At 37.7% G+C, this 23,718-nt stretch overlaps 1 protein-coding gene across 9 annotated transcripts in view; it reads right to left on the bottom strand.

Annotated features, from left to right (window-relative positions):
• Positions 1 to 23,718, bottom strand: part of GNB1L (G protein subunit beta 1 like) — a 55,662-nt gene that overhangs the window by 22,829 nt on the left and 9,115 nt on the right. For 3 of the 9 annotated variants that reach the window (XM_044990422.1, XM_044990420.1, XM_044990421.1), the window contains exons 2-4: positions 9,810 to 9,871; positions 2,970 to 3,107; positions 2,575 to 2,700 (exon numbers count right to left, since the gene is read on the bottom strand). In XM_044990422.1, coding sequence (XP_044846357.1) covers positions 2,575 to 2,700; positions 2,970 to 3,085 — 242 coding nt within the window. In that variant the 5' untranslated portion in view covers positions 3,086 to 3,107; positions 9,810 to 9,871. The remainder of the gene's footprint in view (positions 1 to 2,574; positions 2,701 to 2,969; positions 3,108 to 9,809; positions 9,872 to 23,718) is intronic. The other 6 variants (XM_044990419.1, XM_044990427.1, XM_044990426.1 and 3 more) reach the window with 3 other exon arrangements.

Genomic DNA, 23,718 nt, shown 5'->3' with positions numbered 1-23,718 from the left:
TGCATGCAAAGAGGTAAAAACGATGTCAAAAGATTCTAGGAATATTGTATATCCAGGGAGAGTTAATGGGAGAGAAACAAACCAGTACAATGATGAGTAACAAGGGTTAACAAATTGGAGCCATAAGGTTGGAATTTTCCACGGTGTGTTGGGCTAGAACCAAAATCATGGATCTGCCGACAGGAAGGATGCACAGATGTCACACCTTCTAGGTGCTACAGACAGGGGCTCTGTGCTGGTCTCACACACTCAGACATAGAAAGTCACAATGGAGGGGAGGGAATTAATAGTTCCATAGTGATGTGAAGCCAGTTGCCCTATTACACTACACTACTGGTGCACAGAAGGTGTGATTGTTATTCCAGTCCATAAGCTAAAGCAGCACAGTATCTTGGCCCTGGCTAGAGGGGATGCATTTCACCTCCCATACCTTCTGCACTACCTTCATGGTATAGGCCATGAATACTCAAAGCTTTATGCAGATAGAATGGATTTAACCCTAGGAAGTTGACTGAGACCATTCTCATCTAACACAGGTCACCAAACCACTATCAGATGGAAATAACTATCACTCTCTACTGATGTGGAGTAGTTTGAAAATGAAGCTCCATATTCCATTATCAATATCCTGAACACCTCAGTTTCCCACCAATCAAATCTTCACATTGTTTTTAAAGATGGAACATTCATAGTCAATAAGTAACAGCAACCACTTAGTTTATTTCAGGGTCAAGTTACAAGCAATTGCAGGTGTTGACAACAAATATTAGGCATGCAAGCCTGAAACAATGAATTCACTAAATATACTCTATAAGTATCCAAGTAGTTACAGTAACTGCCCTCAAGTTATCTGGAATAAGAAGCTCCCCAACGCCTCTCTTCCATACATTAAATTATACAAATTCAAGTATTTCTTACTAACAATAATTCTTACTAACAATTTTCTCACTTGTCAGAAGCATTAAGCAAAGCAGTGTCATGTACAGTAACTCCCTGATTGTATGGACATCACTCATATGAACCATTTTTCTGCCGCTGAAGTCATCTTCCTGCCACAAAACATGACTTCAATCCTTCAGCCAACGTTTAAGTGACTGTACAGATTTGAAAAAAAAAACAGATTTGACAGCAAAGAAGAGATGCTATTTTCGCAATAAAAGAAAAATTAGGCACACTATATAAATTTGTTAACGTACATTATCACTGATAAATTAAGTTATGCACTGTACCTACTATAATTATGAAATGTTCAATTTTATGAACTTTAATTTTATGAACTCCTCAATCCCAGTTCGTTCATAAAACAGGAATTGTACTGAATAGTTCTATGGGACTTTACATTTTAAGAATCTATCAGGAGATGGGGAAAATGGTTTGTTCTGGTTAAATTTTAGATGAAGAAAGATAAGGAAAAATACAGGTAACAATAGCCCTGGAATTATAAAGCATCATAATGTTATAAATACACAGCAGAGAATAGATGAGGGGGAAAACTGGATAATTAGATGAATAATTTTAGTTCAATACCAAATTTCTTCAGGGTGTTAACTGAATTTAAGCAGACAACAAATATAAATGCTAATGAGCTCGATAGTACTTTACAAGAGATGTCTTTTCCTGATAAACATGTCAGAACACCTCAAAATCACACACAGACGCTCTGGCATCTGCTGCAAAGAAGGTGGATCACCTGTGTATTCCAAGGAACACAGTAACCTCTCAAACATCCCTCCTTGCAGGAGAACGTAACATATTTTGCAACGGAGTATGAATATGTAACCCAGCATTCTTGTTCCATTTTGGTGGATATTAATCCGCCATTCCTGCTCTTCCCGCACATCCTTCAATCCTTTACTTTTCCTATCTCTTGAACTCACTTATCGCCTTTGTCTTTATAGTTTCCTAGCTTGTAACTTGGCTATCTATACACTAGCTCTTTGTTGGTATAACTTATGGCACTGACGGGTGTGAAAAACATACTCCTCTGAGTGACATAAGTTTCACTGACAGAAGCTCTGGGGTGGACAGCGCTATGTTGGCAGGAGACGCTTTCCCACTGACATAGCTACTGCTGCTTGTTGGAGGTAGTTTAATTATGTCAAGAGACGACCTCTCTCCCATAAGCATAGAGTGGCTACATGAGCACTCTTACAGAGGCACAGCTCGCTAGTGTAGACATGGCCATATTCTGTATTTTTCTTTTTTGAAAACTATTGTGGAACATTTGTCAGTTTACACCCAAATTTACCTTCTTCACATAAAGACTTCAGGTTACCACACTTCCGTTAATGTACTAAAGGATGCCAGAAATATGGAATTGTGATGCTGTAGTCACAGGAAGTAGTATTTACTCTGTAGCAATTGAAAACATTATTTTAGGCATTCTCAATTTTTATTTTGTGGCTTTTAAGTTTGGCCCTTTGTTGTAAATTGTGTCTCACTTTGTTTTGTATGTTCAGAGACAAGACTTACAATGACTTCAGAAATAAGTGACACCTTCTTATCAAGTATGTTACAGCAACAAGATTAATACAAGCACCACCATTTCTTGTGCCTTTTGACTACTCCACTGACCTGAGGAGCCTGTCTCTGCCATAGATTGCTTCCAACCAGTACACAGATTTTCCTCCATGGCCATCTAGAATTGTGTCCACTCTGCGTGTCTTCAGGTTCCAGACATGGATCAGCCCATTGGAAGACCTGATAGAGGGAACGGATGGCATTTTCTGTGACAATCACGTAAAATTTGATAAGAAATTTTTCTGTTCTTCCGCCTTCTCGGACTCTGAAATGTTATGTATGTACATAGGCTTCGTTCAATGCACCAACCACTTACTGGGAATACATTTTGTTGTTTTTCCCAGCTATAATTTACTTAAAGTATATTCTCTTAAAAAAAAAAAGGTTTGAAGGATGCTCATCTCTGCAACAGCTTCTAGTGGGAAATTTACTTAAAGGCCTCTACTTACCCAGAGAAGAGAATGGGGTAATCAGGTTCCTGGTCTCCACAATAAAAATGTAGAGTATGGACTTCAGCACTAGTACCCCGTAGAACAAACTGTGGGTCTGGAGGTGGAAGAGCCATACCATCAATAATCTAGAGACACCTTTCCAAGAAGAGAAATCAAAGAAAAGCACAAGATTTTCTTAATCACACAGTGTTAAGAAGCACATATTATGAATAACAGAACTGCAACTGTGCTCTGCTTCAAACATTTGCTTCGCTTAAGAGTCTATACTTTCCCCTTATAGCTAGCATTATGTTGAGGTTATTCGCCATATAATTCAAACTAAAATGTTCCCTCTTACACTTAGGGATCAAGCATCTATCAAATCTGCTTCTCATTGCTATCCATCCATGCTAAACTATGAGAAGTGCTGAGATTGCTACATGAATATGCACCCATCATATATTTGAATATACAAATGTGTTCAGCCATTCTCCATGCTGCAAACTGGACTGACAAGTGACAACTACAAAAGGCTAGGAATTGGACACACAAATTTAGTGGAGCAAGCACATTTATCATTCCAGTTAGGCCCTTGGCAAATTCTTTCCCCTTCCTTCCAAAATAATCCTTTCACTGTGCTCTCTGGCAATGGAATATATATCCAATGAAAAGGATTTCAGGTAAGGTTAGAATGATAATCATGTTTACACCAGAGTTTCATTACTCCCAAGTGCTCCAACTTTTGGTTCTAGGTATGGTTATATAAAAATAAAATAAAAACCAAAGCAGCATTCTTTTTAACGTTATGACCACACTATGTTAAATATTGCATTCAGAGGGGGTTGCATTCTTCCCAGGATCGGGAAATGGATATCGATCTTTTCGCCTGTAGGCACTGGTTCAAATATGGCCCAGCATCAGTAATAATCAAAAATTATCATTTGATGACTGGGCTGGGGGACTATGTAAAGCAAGTGGTTGATCACAGGCTGAGATTCAACAGCACTCTTAAGCATGTGCATAAAACTTTAAGTACTTGAGTAATTCTGTTGAATTCAAAAGAGCTACTCATAGGACCCTGTTAGGCACATTCTTAAGTGCTTGGATGGATCCAGGCCTTAGCAAAACACGTTCACAGCACAAAAATGCCCATCAAAATGAACACCTACGTAGACAATTTTTGTAAAGACGATAAAGACTGGATGGCAATGAAGACTGAACAATACTTCAACTTGCTAGAGAGGATCCTCCAGAACAATGCTAAGGAATAGCTATTAATTTAGCAGCCTTTATGAGCTTTAAATTCACTTTAAATTTATTTGGAAAATGACACAATAGTGAGCATTATAAGCAGGTTTTTACCAATAGTCCTTTCTGAGTGAAATTAGTGGCCATGCCCCATATGTCTTACATTTCTATCTCTTACTTTATTGCCTGTGTTCACATTAAGAAATGAGTAGATGGAAAAGTAAGTGGGGGGGGGAGAGGCTGTCATGATGGATCTCAATCATCACAACTCTTTAAAAAAGCTGTTTACTCCTGGGTTCCACCAGCCCAAAGAACCATTTTCTACGTTAAATAAGTGAAGGTCAACAGGCTTCTTTCTCCCAGCGGGGTCACAGAAGAGGAGTCACAGAGAATCGTAAAACTAAGCATTACATGGACAAGAAAAACATTTCAGTTTTTAAGTAGATACTCATGATGCATCCTTGTCAGACTGATTCCTTTATTAAATGGATCCATTGAGTACTGCACTTCAGTTGAGATGAGAGAGATTTAATTTTATGCAGTGATCGCCACGGTATCAGTAATTCCTAATTAAACAAATATTTTAGGTGTAGTCATGAAACAGGCATTTACAATCTAACATCTCTCTCTTCCTCAACAGTACTGTACAGTAAGCTACAAAAATAATGAGCTCAGCGTATAACTTCCATGTTTTAATGCACTGATTCATCTGTTTTATGATGCTGTCTGATGATCCAGACTCATGACAAGCCTGGAATAAATTTTCAGATGATTACACGCTTGTACAAGGTTGTTCCCCATGGTGAGATTCAACCCTTCAGTGCCTATCTGTAACGTACTTCATCCTTATTATGAGGCTGTCCGTTACAATAAGCACTTTGTCATTGAAGGTCACTTGATCGGAGCTCCATAACTGTATCCAAAACCATTCTAATCACCCTCAAAGTGACAATTTGATGTGGAACCCTCTGAACATTTAATGTAGCTAACACAATCATGTTATAGGGAGGTGTCACTTTTTATGAAGGAATGATTCCAAAATATAGTTCCAAGAGAGGGAGGGAGACAAAATGGAAATGAGTCAGCCCAGAGGCTATCAGGGATTACGAGGCAGGATTTAATAGCATTTTTCTAATTACCAACACAAAAGTTTTGCTGACAGACTGTGTGTGCCTGGATGTGAGGAGGGTTTTAGCTGGCATGAAACAGACACTCCTAATGCATGTCTTTACAAGGACAATACTGTAGAAAAATCCTCAGACTGGAATATAGGAAAAAAATAATAGTAAACATACTTTATTCACTTACGGATTCAAAGTAAGTTATCAATCTTTGGAAATGGGATTTTGCTATTATATATATCAATCTGGAAACCTGGATTTAATAGTATATGGCTTTTATCAATAGCCCCATATTGTGTTTTGCTACGGAATGAGGTATTTTCTATTATTAATTGCTACTGCTAAACCATCAGAGACTGCACAGCAAGAAAGACAGAGGTGCTTGATGAGAAGTGACAGCATAACAATTTTAAGTTTTCTACTGTTTTCACTAGTTGTGACATAGCAGTTTGACCAACAGTCTGGGAACAGGAACTCCTAAATTCTAATCCCACCTCTGTTGCTAATTCCCTCTGTGAATTTCGGCAAGTCACTTAAGGAGATTTTCAAAGGTACTGTATTTAACTGCCTGAAGATGCAGATAACCGCCTAGTGAGATTTTTCAAAAGCACCTAAGTGCCTATCTGCAAAATTTTCAAAAGTCCCTAAATGATTTAGGAGCCTAAGTACCATTTTCAAAAGTGACCAACATTGGTATGAGACCACAATCAGGCCCCAGGGCTCTAAGCAGCAAAGTGAGACCTAAAGAAGGAAATTTATAATAAATGCTTTCAGAAAAGTTCTCTGTCCTAGACTATGTGCTTGACCCAGAGGCACCCAGATGTTGTGAACACTGGCTTCCAAGACAGGACATTGGAGGACATGAATTAAGTTTTTCTTATGACATTATTTGTTTGTAAGAAGACACCAGCCTTGAGAGATGCAACACCTCCTTGCTGTACTTTGGTCTTGTTATTTTAAATAGACAGCAAACCTACTCTTTATTTTTTATTTTTTCTAGCTTTTCCTGTGCGGGTAACACTCTCCTCCTTCAGGGACCAAACTTCGCTCCAGAAGTTATTTTGACAGGGTACAATAGAAACCCCAGATATATTATGTTGATTACTCTTGATCCACCACCAATTGCATGTTGATTGGAAAATCCAGGTGTCCAGATCGATATTCCAGTTAGCTAATGACTGTGTACACCACACATTGTATTGTAAAAGGCTTTGCCATGCAAAACATGTTTCTACTAAAATTGGGAATTGTTTAATCTTCTTCAAAAACTTAAAGTTACATAATTTTAGAGAACAAATTACCAATAACAATACCTATAAAACTCCACTTTGTTTAGCATGTAATTAAGGGAACCTTCCTTAAGTTATTTGAGTTTCTGTGCAGTGAAAAATGCACTACTTCAGCATTTGATACCAAAAAAGAATAGAAAAAAGTAGATCTTTCAATTAATAATAGTCATTTAAAAATGTAAATGTCAGAAAGATTACCTTGGAAAAATCTCACAGAGAATTTAAAAACATTAACAGATTCCCACAGGAAAAATTCCAGCTGAATTCAACAACTCTCCTGTTCCCACTCCTGTCATTTGTATTTCCATCACACATCGAAGCAAAAACAAATTGCTAGTAAACTATCATCCAAGCACCCCCTTCCCCTGCAACCCCACAATTAAATCTGAGATACAGACAGCTTGGGCAAAGACTAAAAAAGGCTTCCTATTCTGTAGTCGTTTACAAAGTAGCAAAATGTTGGTGCTAAAGAGAGATTTTTCAGGTATGCCAGAGATAAATCTCCCTCGGCACGTCTGGCAAACTGACTCGGGACTCTAACTAGCAGGTGTGCAGATATAATTATGACTGCAAAATATTCGACACATCCAGGTGTGCTCATCATCAAATATATGAAATCTCTTTTATTTCTGGAAATTCCAAGCCTACCAGGTGCCAGCCTCCCAAAGAAGAGTAAGATTAAAGAATTAATCAGTAAAAATATGAATAACCTTTTTTCTTCCCTGTTCTCATGTATGAAAGCTCCTTTCCAGATTGCACTTCTGTCTTTTCCACTTGGGTCAAAGGGTAACTGTGCTCCTTTCATGATGATTTTTAAGACATGTTTCCCACATCTTATAGCTAACTAACTAGATATGACTATATAGCATCTGCATTCAATAAGAATATACAGTATGTAATTTCAAAGAAAACTGGTAGAAAGGGCAAATTTATTAAGTTAATAGCATAAAGCACATAATCAATTTATATTACCTCCAACTCCATTTTCAATTTTAAAACATGGTAGGTAGCCCTTACAGTATCAGCTTTCTAAAGGGCCCAGAAGGCCAATCTTGTCCAGGCTTTCTGCCTATAAATCATAACAGACAGTTGAGCTTTCATGGTGGGGCAATCTCCCCTTCTGCCCCCAGCAGTACCCATACTGCATGTCTGCATTTAAAAATTGTGGGCCTCCCCCAACTCAGCTGGCTACCACCTTACTGGTTGGCTGTATGATCCATTAGAGCAGCCAGGCTGGATCAACAGAGACCCAACAGCCACCTGATTGGCCTTCCTCTAAATCTACTCTACTTGAAATGCCAAAACACAGTGGAACTTGCACATATCTCAGACAACAGTAGTTGGGGCAAATGCTATATGGACATGTGGCATTTGTAGCAGGCAAAGGATCAAAGTCCAGGATTACAAGTACCCATTTTATTCAAACATAACTAAAATACAGATGGTCTGGCAGCTTCCAGATACATCTGCAGAAAGCAACTGAACTGCTTATTTCAGAGTATTTGAACTCAGAGATGAGTATTTGAAGTTTACTGCATACTAAGAAAATGTGCTCTAAAAGCAGTTTAAGTATTTGGTAACACACATATGCCCACCAGCGTTCTGTGGTAAATTTTCAGCCCACTGCCTTTGAGTTTGACTCTGCAAATCCTATAAGCTTTACATAAAAAACACAGAAGTAGGGAAGAACATTTAAATAGGAGAAGTATCTGAGCAACAGGATGTTTAGTTTGTACTCCATCATAAGCTAAAAATATAACAAGACTCTCCCCCCACCACCAAATGAAGCAACTTGGAATTCAATTAGCCTACAAGGAACAGGAGCTTACATTCTCATCCTGGACCTCATTTGTACACATCACAACTTCACCACATAGTTTGATATAATTGTCAATCTTTCCTCAAGTAAAACTCAGGAGAGAAACTGCACAGTATGCTGAGGTCAGAACTGAGGCACACTGGTAGAACTGGGGGGAGGAGTGAAGCTTGCCTGCACATGACACGTGACTTGCTTTTAGACATGTGAGCACTATGTTAACTTTTGAAAAATATGCCAAGAAAACATGAATGTGACAATTAAGCTTTTTACTTTCTAGGTCTGTTCGATATCTTTCTTGCTATACTACTAATACTATAATAATACTAATTATAAATATTGTGCTTTAGTGTTTATGTTTAAAAAGCTAATTAAGTAAATATAATGGGTTTCAAATAGAATGATTTGACACATAAAACGTACAAATGAGTCATTCCTTTTAGCAATGTGTATATCCAGTGCTTTACATTAGCATTATTAGCTAATTACTTTGTATATTTATTCTTTATCTATGTTCATCCTCAGACATCAGTGTCAAAGTAGGAATTAAGGAACGACATTGTACCTTAAAAGATTCATGTTAAAAACAAAGCAAAAATAAAACCATGGCAATGGACTGGAAGCATGCACTAGTGTGAACTGAAATGTGAACAAAAATTAACATAACCAAGAGATTTCCATACTGACATAACATTGTTGCTTTTGAAAATTTAAATTTGGAGACATAACAGCATCAAACAGGACTTGCTGATTTATATGACCAAGCTATACAATACTGTATTAGCAGATGCCATTAACCTGTTGCCACACATCCTATGTTACAACTTACTAAAGGCCTGGATTTTTACAGGTTGGGAAGTCAGTGCGGCCAGAGCTTTCATTCTACCTGGCCACAAAATAGTTGTTAATGACCAGTAATGACTGACTGCTCAGAAGAATACTTCAAAACAGTAAATCTAATCCTGAGAGATGCAAAGTAGCTCCCTCTGCCACTGAAGTAAACAGGAGGTTAGGAGCTCAACCTCCTTCAGGATCTGCCCTAAAGTTAACTTCTTTCCTGACCCCATGTAGGGAACAACGGAGGTCTCCACATTTCACTGTATGAACCAATAAATGGTTAGGTAGCAAACTGATTTGTTTATCAGCCACTGGTGCAAATATATGCCAAGAAATCCAATCAAAGCAGGAAAAAAAATGGCTACTAATAGCAATACAATGTGATTTTTTTTTTCAATCATTTCCAGTCAGAGAATGAGTAGTTACAGTTTTTACACCTTTTCTCCTCTAACTAGTCATCATCTAACTGACAGAGAACAAAACACAATACACTTATGCCATTAAATAATTAAGTTTGTAAGGAAAATGCATATAAATGTCAACATACGATTTTCAGAAATATTTGGGATTTGAGCTGGTATCTTGAGGATCACTTCCAAATACTTCCATCTGCAATTTAAAAAATTCACTATAATTATTTTCCATCTGAAAACATAGATTCAGCATGGGAACAAAACTAAGAACACTGAGTTAGCATATGGATCTCATTGCCCCTATACATTTTAGTCACTGAAACAAAACGCTATTAATCAATATGTAAAAGCCATAAATTAACATAAACATTAATCATTCTAATACTCCTGGCGTGTCAGAATGATAATTTTTTTTCAGTCTTTCATTCTGACATACTCGCCTTTAGCTATCAGCTGGCTGACCTTTCTTAACACAGTTAAACATTTTAGGCATTGAAAATCTCACTGAAATAAACATTTTTGAGAAAGCCAAATATCATGGCTACACTTATGCCACTGCACTTGTTTTTAATATGTCAGGCTAAAATACAGCATGAAAACACAGCTGAAATTGATGAAATTTTAGTGTTTCATAAACAGGTTCATTGTCCAGATTAAGGAAAAAGAACCCCATCTGTTTTGCTTTATGAAGCCATTAATTGCCCAGTAAAGTGCAATGATAAAACTACGGAAAGCCTTGTTTTAGGAGAAAGAAATCTGACACAAAGTACACAGTAGTTCAACTCCAAAACAGACTCCCCATATGGCTAATGCAAAAAGATATAGGACCTCTAATGCCAAATCTCCTTGAAAAATTAAAGAATGTGAAAATGCACAAAATAAATGAAAAAAAGGCTTCACACAATTGTCTCTGTATAACACAACATTCAGGCTTAAAGTTGAATTCAAGTTTGCACACTTGCTAAATCATTGCAATCTAGCAGAAAATTGATAAGCCAAGGGCCATCAAAAGGCTGTTTTGAGTAGCCTTTCAGTTCAGCCACGCATAGCAATCTGTCAGCAACAGAGATCTGTCTACCCAGCCTCCTAAATTAGGGGCGCTCCCAACTTCAGCAGCGGCCATGAATCTCTTGCTTCCAACAGCAATAACTAGTTAATATTGTCCTCAGACGGCAAAGATTTAATTAAACATCTTCCAGACATTTTAGCAGACATTTCCTGAAATACTCTTGTTTAGTAGCAAACTATTAAAAAAAAAAACTGACAGAGAAGAAATATATCAAGTTCTTACAGCGAGTGAAATTAATCGGGCCAAACTTACATGTCTGCAATTAAGGATTCCGTAATTCTGAGCAATTAAAATATATACTTTATTAGAAAACTAATTAATTCTAGACACATATTTTTCCCATGACAAACTTTTATGATTACTTGATTTATTCCCTTATAATTACTATTTAATTAATCTAACCTTGTATAATATTATACTATTTTTCTGGCACTTGACCAATAAAGACAGTAAATTGATTGCGGTTCCATTGTGCAACAGCAGACTCTGTAATGCCAGTTTCAACACCACGTTTATTTATTTGTCTGTTCTATTACTTTTCTTTTCCTCCCACAGGGCACATGAACATGAAACACAATACGCACCGGATAACTTTTTGTGTTCTATAGATTTTCTCCTTCTAAATGTGAAATATAACATAAAACTTGTTTTAATTCAATATCAATGCATACGCAATATGATACTATATAATAAAAACACAACTCTTAAGAAATGTTGTTACAGGTCTAACATTTATATCACAAAATAGCTAGTCAATTGACTATTGACATACAGGGCCGGGCCCTCAGCTAGAGTAAACTGGGTTAACTCTATTGATCACCAGTTCCAGCACAGAAGATTGTCCTGTGATATCTGACAATAGGGGAGGAAGGGTCAAATAAAATCTTTCATAGTAATTTACAAAGTTCATACATAATAGGACATTTATTTTAATGTCTCTGTCAGTTTTACCCAAATTAAACTTTTACTGTGTAACTTTAGCTTCAATTTAAAACATGGAGTGACACAAGTTTCAACCAAAATAAAAAACCCGCTCACACCTCACTTTATAAATAATTATTTCTGGAGTAGTAGTATCTGTTTGTGCTAAACAATGTTACAACACAAACATACTTAATATTTCCAATAGAAGTAACAGTGGCATTTTTGTTCCCCTCTTTACCACTTAAGAGGTAAAAGCTATCCATTAAAAAACCCCACAAGCCACTGCAACTTCATATTCTTTACATCTTTTGAATCAGTTATTGGATTTTATGCTATTTTTTCGGCTACAAAATATATAACATTGACCACAGAAACTACTTATCCAAAATGATCTTGATTCTAGAAAGAACGAGTTATTTCATTGTGCACTGTAAGAAACTGTACCCAAACTATCTCCTGGTTGAGCTCTCCGAAAAGGCTCCTAAAATATTTTCTTTTATCCTTGTTCCCCCATTTTCTAAAACAGCACTGACAAAATACAAAATCATTGGAAAAGGCCACATTTCAGGATACATTTTCAACAGAATACTGCATTTACTTTTTTATCATGGTTTCTGTTTTTAAGATTTATTTTATAGATATGTTTCAAACAACTTTTTTTAAAAAATCCACCTAAGTCACAAATAGTCAAAGTAAGCAAATAGTAAATCAGCTATTGTAGCTCCTGCTTGTTTACATAGTTCACATTTTTGACCCAGTCCTGCAAATCCTTACTCACTTGAGCAATCCCTTTGAAGTTAGTGAGGTTTGCAGAATTATGCCCTTAAATCAAAATATTAATTATTTATAGATATTACTGCACCCATAGAGATTAAATTAATTCCTTCTTTAGAATCTTTATGTTTGTTAACTAAGCCACCCTACTGCTGCAAGGCAAGTATTATTATACATCACTTTACAGACAGAGAAACTGAGGCAGAGAGGCTAAGTGATTTGCCAATGGTAACAGAGAGTCACTGAAAGAGCCAGGATCAGCATAGGATTTATGGTCTCCCAGATCTGTGCTCAAATCCCTCTGTAAACACAATGAAAGTAAACTCACTAAAAGTTTTCTAAGAAAAGAGAAGTCTTCAAATTGTATAATAAGGTTGTGTGATGTTCCTCTACTCTGTATTAATTCATTAGGTCAAAACTTGCAAGCTTTATTAGGCAGAAGTCCCACTGGTGTCAGTGTGAGTTTTGCCTCAATAAGGACTATAGAATTTGGTCCATAATCTTTACTATTTCAAGAATCAATTTTTTTTTTAAAAAGGCCCAATGTCATGTATATCAACCATTTCAAATTTAGGATTCAGAGAAGCAGATTAAAAAACATTTTTCTGCTGTGTGTCTCACTAAAATTCAACATTAATTGGTATCAGCACCTCCTTTTTGTCCACTGTGATTCCCATCAGATACAATATATTTAGTTGTTATTTGGATAAGCCAAGTTATCAGATGGCAAAGTAGTCCAAGAAATGTGACAAGAATGCACCGTAATTCAGGTGCAAACAGGAATGACATTTACAGGGTAAATATTACCTGATCATCAAATACAACAAATGTTTATTTTAACTGATTAGCCTAATCTTAGATTTTAGATACAAAACCACAATTGTTCTTCCATGTGAATTTGATCACATAATTCTAGATCCATTTTTCCATGACCATGTAGGATGCAGTTGTTAAATATACGGTATTTACTTTGAGAGAGACGAGTGGGGTGAGGTAATATCTTAAATATTTAATATCTTTGGTAATATCTGAAGAAGAGCTCTGTGCAGCTCAAAAGCTTGTCTCTTCAACCAACAAAAGTTGATCCATTAAAAGATATTACCTCACCTACCTGGTCTCTCTCATATTCTGGTACCAACATAGCTACAACAACACTGCAATAATTATTTTCCACATTCCTGAGATAACAATATCAAACAGGCAAATAGTCAAAATGTGAAGGATATTAATAAAAAGTGAATGAACAACTGCCACACCAGTTCAATAATTCAACAACCTTCATACTAGAATTTCTACTATTGAACCTTACAGATGCCTGGAACATTCTGATCAGTTAGCTCTTCAATATTTTTAAGGGGTCATATCTTACATTAGCTGTTTATTTCTCTCTACTTGCTAAACCAAAAGTTCCTGAAGACAGTTAACATGTTTAAAGTGTTATTATTTATTTAAAGCTTCAGTCCCCTTGTCCAGTATGAACCACAATTGATCAAAAAACAAAAAAACCCAAAACCCAACAGTGAAATCTAAAACTGTTTCGCCATCTTAATTCTGAATCTTGAACCAGCCTGCAGTACCTGAACTTGAACTTCCAGCCTTTGAATGGGCTCTGAACAGCCCCCTTTTGTACTGCTCTTTTATGCTGGCAGGAACTGAAGTGTCAGTCTTTCATCAGATAATCAGATTATGTCAAATTCTGACCAAATTCATTAAGAAAACCTTTACAAACATCATTATCTCAAACCAGAAAATCTAGATCAAAGTATAACAGATTTTACAGCACAATAAAACTGATTATAAATATTTAAACACTAATTAAAGTGCGTCCATTGTTAAAAAGCACATAAATAATTGAAAGCTACCTCTCTTTATAAAACTATCCAAGTCTACCATATTTATCCACTGCTTCACAGAAAATCAAGGTCAAGATTGGGTGGAGGGTGGGAAGAAGTGCATATAAAAGGGAGTCATTTGAGAACATGGAGGATAGCTAGAGTTTTAAATCATTTGTCTGAAGTAAGCCACTCCAAATGTTCATTCCAGTGAAAGACTGTTAACTCTTTAATGTCTTCACTAAACCCCTTCCTACCAGACAAAGATCTGACAGACAATGTCAGCTGCTTAGGCAAGAGACTCCAGGTCTAGGGGATGGAAGTCACATAAGAAAGAATAAGGGAGGGAAGAACATTTAAAAAAAATATTCGATGGTAAAAAAAATAATTGCCTGACTAACAAAACTATACCAAAGTCGGCCAATTTTTGCTAAAATTTCCATCGTTTCATCTGTGTGTATAAAGGGATAGATAACTGAAATTTGGTGTCATTGTAAACACGTTTTGTTTTACTTTTCATACAGAGATACTGTGTCTACATGCTATAAACCCTCATGTTTCATGTACTAAGAAGAGAAAGTCCTAAGCAATTGCCTTTTCTTCCCCATTCCAAGTGGACATCAGCCATAGATATCATTCTTTAAGGAGGAAACAGAGCATTCATGAGAGGAAGGAATTAGGTATTGACTAATCAATGAACAACAGCAAAAAAAAGTCTCCAATATTGGTTCAACTCACTTCGAACTATAATCAGATTCTTCATCTGTAACTCAAATTTAAAAACTATAATAATTTAAGGAAAAGAGATTCATTTAGCCATTTTGAGTCAAAGATTTATTTCATAGCTTCATCCCAAATCCTGTATATTGTTAGGATCCCTTTCCCCTTTGAAGACTTAGTGAATGATTGAAGCTTCTACTTTCTGAGAAACAGATAACACAAGACCAGTAATCTGACTCTAAACCACTGGATAAAGGCAGTTTGTTTCCTCTTAGCCCATCTGTCAACACCTCTTCAGTAATTAGTCCTAATTATTACAAAGGACTAGCCTCCCATTCGCATTATTAAATCAGAAATAGTATCATAGCCAGGTATCTTTCAACACCTACCAGACCAGCGACCTTCGATTTCATTGAATCTTCTATCAGTATCCGCCTTTGCAAGAGCCTAGGCAGTAATTTTAGCATCAGCTTCAAAGATGCAGATCCCACAGTGGAATTCCAGGGATGCATTCATATACACATCCACATCATGTGACAGGACAGCAAGCAACATAATTGACCTTTGCATTGTTCCCTAAACTACCGTGATATCAAACACACATTCAGTTTTATACAAAATAACTCTTTTTGTGCTTATAAGTCTTCCTTTGAACTAACAGGGATGCTAATAGCATCCTGGTTGTAAATATAACAATTAAACATTTTTAAGGAATAATACTGAGGCATTGCTATAATTTGGAACAACCAGAGGTATTTTGTTTCTTTTAAGGAGGACTTGCACAAATAAAACAAAGCAGCCCCTTCTACCCCCAACTTGGGCTTGTGCCTGTATAAAGAAGGTTTGATGGGTTCTTATTTATTTATATATATTTCCCATATATTTGAAATTCTTCTCTGGAAGGCTTTAGAGGTCTGGAAAACATATATGGTTGCAACATCACAGATACCAAGGAAGTGAAACTTAATTAGTTGAGAAAAGTCTTTGTTTTTGTTAACATATATTTAAGCAAAACTCTTGAAAGAAAAAGGTGTCTGTGTTAAGGATTCAGCACCCTTTCCCTTAAAGGCAAAGAGTGTAGTCACGATACACAGCTGAGACCACTAGTGAGGTCTTGTTTACACTGGGATTTTCAGACACCAGTGCAAACCCCTAGCTTAGACATGGTGCATTGCTATAAAGGCACTGGGGCATGCTATGACTTGCACCAAAGCAATACTAAGGGTTTGTCCTGATAAAGGTACAGTAGTGCAGCTACATACAAAAACTTCAGTGTAAGCAAAGCGAGTCCTCCAACAAAAACAGGGTAAACGAGACATGATGTCCCTAATGTTTTGTCTGCTCATATTTATCTTAGAAACATTTTACGAAGGCACAAGCTCATTTCCTCATCCAGCATCCCCTTTGCAGGTCACTTTTAAAACCAACAAAAAGTTTTATAATGATCAGAAGTTAATTATTTTACAGGAAATAGCTATTCAATTTATTTAGGGTGAAATTCTACCCAACTAACAAATAGCCTGAATGATCAGGATTTGTGGCAGGGCACTAAGTGAGAATGGAAATGTGTGAGAATCACACACATCTGCAGGGACTTTATAGCCCCTCTATGGCGCTATTGAAGCTCATGGAGTGGTATAGGGGCCGTAACTCCTATGTGAGGGTTTGGGGCCCCGGAAGCCATGGAAGTATTAGACCCATGGCCTCTTCTCCAATCCACCTGTTGCAGTTCCCTCTAAGCTGGTCTATTTGGAATTTTCATGAAGACATCTCTGCAGCACACAGGGAGCGTGCAGGTACTCTGCGGAATTACTCCGCTCCAATTTTCCATAAACATCCCTCTATACTACAGGACTTACATGGTGCACAGGGCATCATGCAGCACATCCGCACCTGGATCAGTTTCCCCTTCATAAGTAACTCAACCTCACTGCCAGCAACAACAAAAAGCTACTAAAGCTAACATCCCCAGTCTCATATTTTTCCAATCAAATGTCATTATAACCATAATTAGCAATAGATAGGTACGGAAAGATCAATGGATCCAACTTTGAAATGCGTATAAATATTTCAAATACCATATTAATAAGGCATCCATTAAAATCAATATTAACACGCTTAGTACAAAATACGTATTTCCCTTTATGAAGCTCTAATGGTCATACTAATAGCTCCAGCATAAGGTGGAGTTTTCCTCCTTACAATGTCACTTCTATCATTAACATTTTTTTTATAAAAATCAAAATCAGATGTGCCTTTTAAAGAAAAAAGGTGTTTCTCTACTGAATAAATATCATTCCAGTTAGTCTACCCAGCGTAAGACTCTCCTGAGCTCTCAGAATTTTAAGATTTCTGTAGTAGGGCTAAGCAAGTGAGAAAAGGGTAAATACTGAAGGCGAGTACCTGGGCAAGCAGATGGTGACTGTACTGTTCAAATGCTGGAAAAATGGCATAGTAGTTTAAATACGTTTTTAAAAACACTTAGATTTCCTGGAACTACCAGTTAAAATCCCAGCAGAATGACTATTCTTCATCCTTCTACATTAAACAGCCCGCTTCCATCTACCACGTGTTTATTTTTCAGTGTAGACCTTTAAAGATTCTGTGTGTTCTGCATCAACACTAAAGAACACTCAGCACTTTTTGTAAGAGTTTGTGTTGGTGTCCCTGGCCAAAATCCCTGTCCTCCAACCTACAGTGCAGCATACCAGTTGGTTACCACTCTCCACCCCAGAGTTGGCTGCCTTTCAATGGAGTATTTTACATATGGACAGATCCTGCTGTACTTTAAGGTCACTTGGTGTCATATGAAAAGCGGGAGATGGAATGGGGATGGAATTTCTTATATGCACCTCTCATCATCTTAGTTTCCATAAAAATGTGCAATAAATGTTTGATCCAAAAATGAGAAGTAATAATTATATGAACAGGCACATACAATGTAGCCTTGAAAAGAAAAATAGGCCCAGCCAGGAAGGATCAAAGAGCAAATTCATCCGAACTCAGGGGACTAAGGAGCGGGTGTCCATTTCTCCCAGACTCCGGGGCTATGGGGGCAATTCAGCCCCCAGTGCAGGCTAGGGCAGCCCTAACTCACATTCCCAGCTCTCATAGCATGTATGGGACTTGCAGCAACAGGAAACAGCCAGGGTGCATCCATCTTCCTCTCTTTCTCCTATGGACTGCCTCAGAAACACCCCACCCCTGAAATGATGATGGGAGTGATCCTGCAGTCTTTATTCGGGTTAAACTCCTGCCGAATTTTTGCACTCAATTTAATAAACTCACTAGAAATTACATATTATAGGTGTTGTAATGATGCTGACTCTGTTATACGAACACCATGTAAAAAAGAAAGACCTAATGACTATATTCTTGTATAATGGTTCTTTGAACAAAAACTAACTGGTGTAGATTTGTTTGATATTTACATGGCAAGGATTTGTAAACTAGTTAAAACTTCCTAAACAAAATAAACAAACAAATAGAAAAAAACCTGGAGTTTAACCTGAATAAAGACTGCAGGATAAGGCCCCATATTTCCAACACAGTTTTTACAAGGAGAAATGAGGCCCTGCTTTGTTAAATTGCTAGCGACCCACCTCTGCACAAGTTGCAAAACTGTGTATTTATTTGCATATGAGAATATTCTAAGGCAACGCCCTTTTGCAGTTTCCTCAGTGGTAAAATGTCTCTATCCTCCAAATGCTGACAATACAAAAGTAACTTGACAGACTATTCGTGTGAATAATGTTTGTGCAGGTTTGCATCACAGCACCATGAAATGTTCACTTGGTGACTATTTTTAAAGGACCTCAAAACATAAAAATTTTCAAAATCATATTTTTGTATACAATAGTATTATAATTTACCTTGCAAGATCTTCAGTCTCTTGCTCTTGCAAAAACTGCAAGTACTGGGTTCACGGAAGAACTATGTGCTAAGAGTATTATATTCACTGTTGCAATAAATTCTTTATGGTTGAGGCTAGGCCCTTTTTTTACATAAGTGACCTCTGTTTATGTTTGCAGAATGTTATTCTGAAGTTTTATTGGATGCTATGAAATGTGTGTGTTCATGAATTTCTTGTGGATATAAGAGATAGATAGATTTCAAAACCACATGTAAAAGATAACAGAATAGAGGGTTGTATTCTAAACAAGCGCTCAAAATAGCTAAAACCTAGTCAGTATTGTGATAATGTGGACAAGTCATACATCATGTGAAGCATATACCCCACTATAAACATATATACAAATGTGAATTCAGTATAACCAGGAATAAATATGAATCATATGCTTAAGCAGAGAGGTTTTTTTAAATCTGAAAGTCAAAGCTTTTTTCTACACAGCACTGTAAATTTTGATTGCCTAAGCTGTTATTCCTTGCTTCAGTTATTGGTACATTTATGGTTTGGCAAAATAACTCCTTTAAGTAAACGGATTACTTTATACATTTTAAGTGCACAGATTATATTTAATAAAAGCCACTACTATAATTTTTATAAAACTTGGCTGGATTTCACTGGATGGACTTTGGGCATTTTTAAATCCCTGGAGAGCTTGGTATGGAATGTATCTGTTCACTATTATTACCAGTCTCTAATAAATAGCATTGATGACCCTCTGGAATCTAAATTGTAGGTATTCCTCATATACCCATTCAGCACCGGCCATTTTGGATTCAGCTTAAATTCAGCACTTGGCTCTGAAAGAAAAGTCCCAGGCATGCACAAGAGCTGTAATTTCAGGCAATCAACAGGAATGTTAATGGTCTTACACCATCAGGAGCCTGATTCTGAGAGCTGCTGTGCACCCACAACTCCCAATGAAGTCAGTGGGTTTAAAGTTTCAGCACTTCTCAGGAACAGGTCCGATGTCAGATTTTTTCTTCAAGGACCCATTCACAGTCCATTCTATTCAACTGACCGCTAAAGGTGCACCCTCCACAGTTGCTGGAAGAACTAAGAAGGGAACAAAGCAGACAAAGCATAAAAATCATCAACAAGATCAGACAGAAGAAATATTACATTGAATTAAAGTAATTACCAGAAATTAGGACTTCTCTAAAATATTTGCAACAGGCTAGATTGCACCTTGAGACTCAGCCCTGTGTCAGGGCAGCTACACCACTGAAGGAGGAGCACTAGGAAGAAACTGACTTGGAGAGCCACACAATTCCTTCCCTGCTCCCTTCTTGTTCGGGAGGAGAGTAAGTTTGGGTGAAGCTTACTCACTCCTTACTCCTAGCCAGCACCTCAGGCCAGCACATAGAGGGGAGCCCATTTCCTGCCCGCTCCCCCCTTCTCAGGGTGGTGATGGTGGAAATATTAAGCATGCAGGCTTTATGGTCCCTCCTTTCCCTCCAAAGCATTCGAAAGCAGCCATGGCATGGGGTCAAGAGGGGAGATGGTGGAATGGGACATAGGAAGGCACACTTACTTCCCACTACTCCCCTGGTAGGGCTAGAGACAAACTTGTCCCATGCTGGCATTAGTATGGCACAGAAGAAGAATGCTATTTAAGAAGAAGATACACTTCAAGTGCCTAAGTACAATAACTCAAATTTCATGGGTATCAGAGATTTTCCTTACCTTTTTTGAATATAGGGTACATTTAAGATATTTAATTACATTTTGGAGCCATCTGGTTACACAGCATTTATGGTGTAAAAGATACCACAATTAAGTGTGTTTGTTTGTTATATAAATAGGGAACAGTAAAATAGAGGTAGGTTTTACCCTCATTATATTGATGGAGAAACAGTCCAAGAGAGATTAAATGTCTTGTTAAGGGCTCAGAAGTAGCTATTTTAGAATAGGATCAGAACTTAGGAGTTCCTAACACCCACTCCTGTGATTAGACCACTAGACTGTGCCTGTCTCTCACAGAAATGTTTTGGTTTTTTTAAATTGTGGGAAGGCAGTGTTTTCTAGTGGTTAGAGGGGGAAATAGTAGTCAGGAGGATACGAGTTCCTTTCCTAACTTGGCCACAGTGTTACTGTGTCCCCTCGCTTAGTCACTCGGGGAAACTGAGGTATAGTGAGGTATGAAAATATCAAAGATCTTGAAGACTGAAGAACGTATTTAATAGTTATGAAGCATTTCAGTTCACCTTTAAATGAAATTTCATCTAATAAATGGGCTCCACATGGACACAGGTGTCTGCCTGCATGCATCTTATTGGAAGGCCAGGGCTCAGTTCATTAATGTTGTAAATCACCTTGACGATTATATTAAAAATCTTGCATTTCTATATTGGAAAAATGAGTTACAATACCTAACTCTTATTCATGAATATCATCCAAAATGTAGGAAATTATATACAACCCTTCCTTTGGCAAACAATTGAAATAACTGATCTGTCATAGAAAAAAGACAGATGATAAAACAGTTTAATTCTAATGGCTCAATTGTGGTGCTAAATCACAGTTCAGGATAGAAGGTAGCAAGGATGCACAATGAGCAGGAGCACACCATCGCCTACCTAAAGTAAGGAGGAATCAGATATTGCACCATCCAGGGACAGGGTGCAGCGTGTGCCCTCCTAGAACAGGGTGGTTCTGCTAGTCAGTAAAGTGGAGCATGGCTCTGTCATCTCCCTCCCTATATGATGCAGCTAGCGTTGCTGTGGGAACTAGCTTAGAGCACAGCTTGCAATCTGTAAAACTCAAACCCTGCCACTGAACCAGGCTCCTGTGTGGGTGCACAAAGGTAGGTGGGTGAGGAAGTTCCTTATATCCTCTCTCCCCAACTTGTGCACCCCAGCAGGGATGGGCTGAACTATAACTCATTCTGAAAAATGTCCTACATTTGACAATGAACTAAAACATTTTGTAACCCACACACCACCTGGGTGTGCTGTTCTGTCCCCTCTAGTGGCACCGAGACCACTTAGATGCTAATGAGTCTGCTCTACAGTTGGCTTTTAGCTCATGCAGCAGAAGCTCATGCACTAAACTCCAGACGTCCCAGGTTCAATCCCGCCCGCTGCCGCCGATAATGACCAGGGTCTGTTGGTGTTACCATTTCATGCAACAAAAAGAAAAAAAAATCCATTTTCATCCATCCCCACCGCTTTGATAAACCATTTGGTCTCGTTTCACTTAAACAATCATGGGGGCGTGACGGTTTACGGAGCTGGTTGAGCACCCAGTAAAGTGTACATGGTTGATTAAGCTCTACTACCCACTTTGTTTCTCAACCACTAGGGACTAACAAGCAAAACAAAGTGTGTCAAGCAGCCCACTTCTGAGCTGGAATGGCGGCCACTTCTATGGTTAACACCAACAATCACAAATAATAATTTTAAAAAAGGACTTTCATTAGCTTCACTTGTAGGGAGGGAGTGGGAGGAATGATGTGTCAAACTGCAGTCAAGGAAGTACTTATGCCAACTGGAAAAACTGACTATAAACAGCTTTCTTACATAAACAAAGAAGGAAGTAACCAACACCCTCAATTGTTCAGTGAGGAGTGGGGGGGTCTGTAAATGCAACTAGAAAAAACAAACAAAACTGAAACAATTCCTGAATGCTCCTTCTGCGCATAATTATCCCCATATTCGTTGTTCTAATTCAACAAGGTGAAACTGCCAACAGGTGTTAGAATTTGAGGCACAAATGATAAAACGAAGACGAACGAAGTGCAAAAAGTCAAAATGGGCCAATCATAAAAAAAGAACAAATGTAGGAGTGTGATGGACTAAATTCTAGTAGGCAAGGCACATAAATGAACATCAGGAAGATTGAGAAGGGAGCAGTGGGACAGCATTACGGAAGCTGGCTGATCTGAGGAGACTGCTATGTGGGCCCACTGCAATTTCCATTGTGGATTATCTAAACGGGGAATAGCCATGGTTTACATTGGTTACATGCACACACAGCCACCCAGATCAAGTAACAGTCCCTGCTCACAGGTCTCTTAGCAGAAATAAAATCTCCAACAGAGCTACATCCAAAGGAGTGGTCAAAAAATAATTAGATAAGTTCATGGAAGATAGGGCCATCAATGGCTATTAGCCAAGATGTCAGGGATGAATCTCATACTCTGGGTGTCCGTAAACATCTGACTGCCAGAAGCTGGGACTGGATGACAGGGCATGGATCACTTGATAATTGTCCTGTTCTGTTCATTCCCTCTGAAGCATCTGGCACTAGCCACTGTGAGAAGACAGGATACTGAGCTAGATGGACCATTGATCTGACCCAGATTCTTAAATTCTTATGGTCTCAAGCAGAGATAATATAAGGCAAATGTGACGCTACAAAACTACCTATGCTTGCATCAGACATATTTTGGCTCATTATGTTTTTAAAAAGTCACAATCTTCTAGTTATGGGGCTGGAACTTATCAGCTGTTAATCAAAGAACAGTAGGGCAATATCTCAGTATAAGCATATTCTGCCAACCCCAGATAATTAATAGCTTGTAAAACTGACAGATAGTCCTGTAGGAGTCAGGATTTCTAATGCACTGGTAGCAGCAAGGTTATGTTACTCTTAAGGTTTCTTATCAGGGGTTTAATTTCAATTGCTTTCTCTATCTACCTTCTAAATCCCTGATCAATCAGAAACAGAGCAGATGTCAGTCAGCATAAAGAAAGAAACAGTATACAAAAATGTGTCAAACTGGTTTTGAATTTTTTAAAATAAAATCATTAAAAGCACACAGCGCTAAGTGCTCATACCACATCAGGCTTCCTATTTGCGACAAAGCTACATCA

Source organism: Mauremys mutica, chromosome 16 (genome assembly GCF_020497125.1).
Source record: "Mauremys mutica isolate MM-2020 ecotype Southern chromosome 16, ASM2049712v1, whole genome shotgun sequence".
Classification (NCBI taxonomy): Eukaryota; Metazoa; Chordata; order Testudines; family Geoemydidae; genus Mauremys; species Mauremys mutica.
This window is presented reverse-complemented; position numbering and strand designations above follow the sequence as displayed.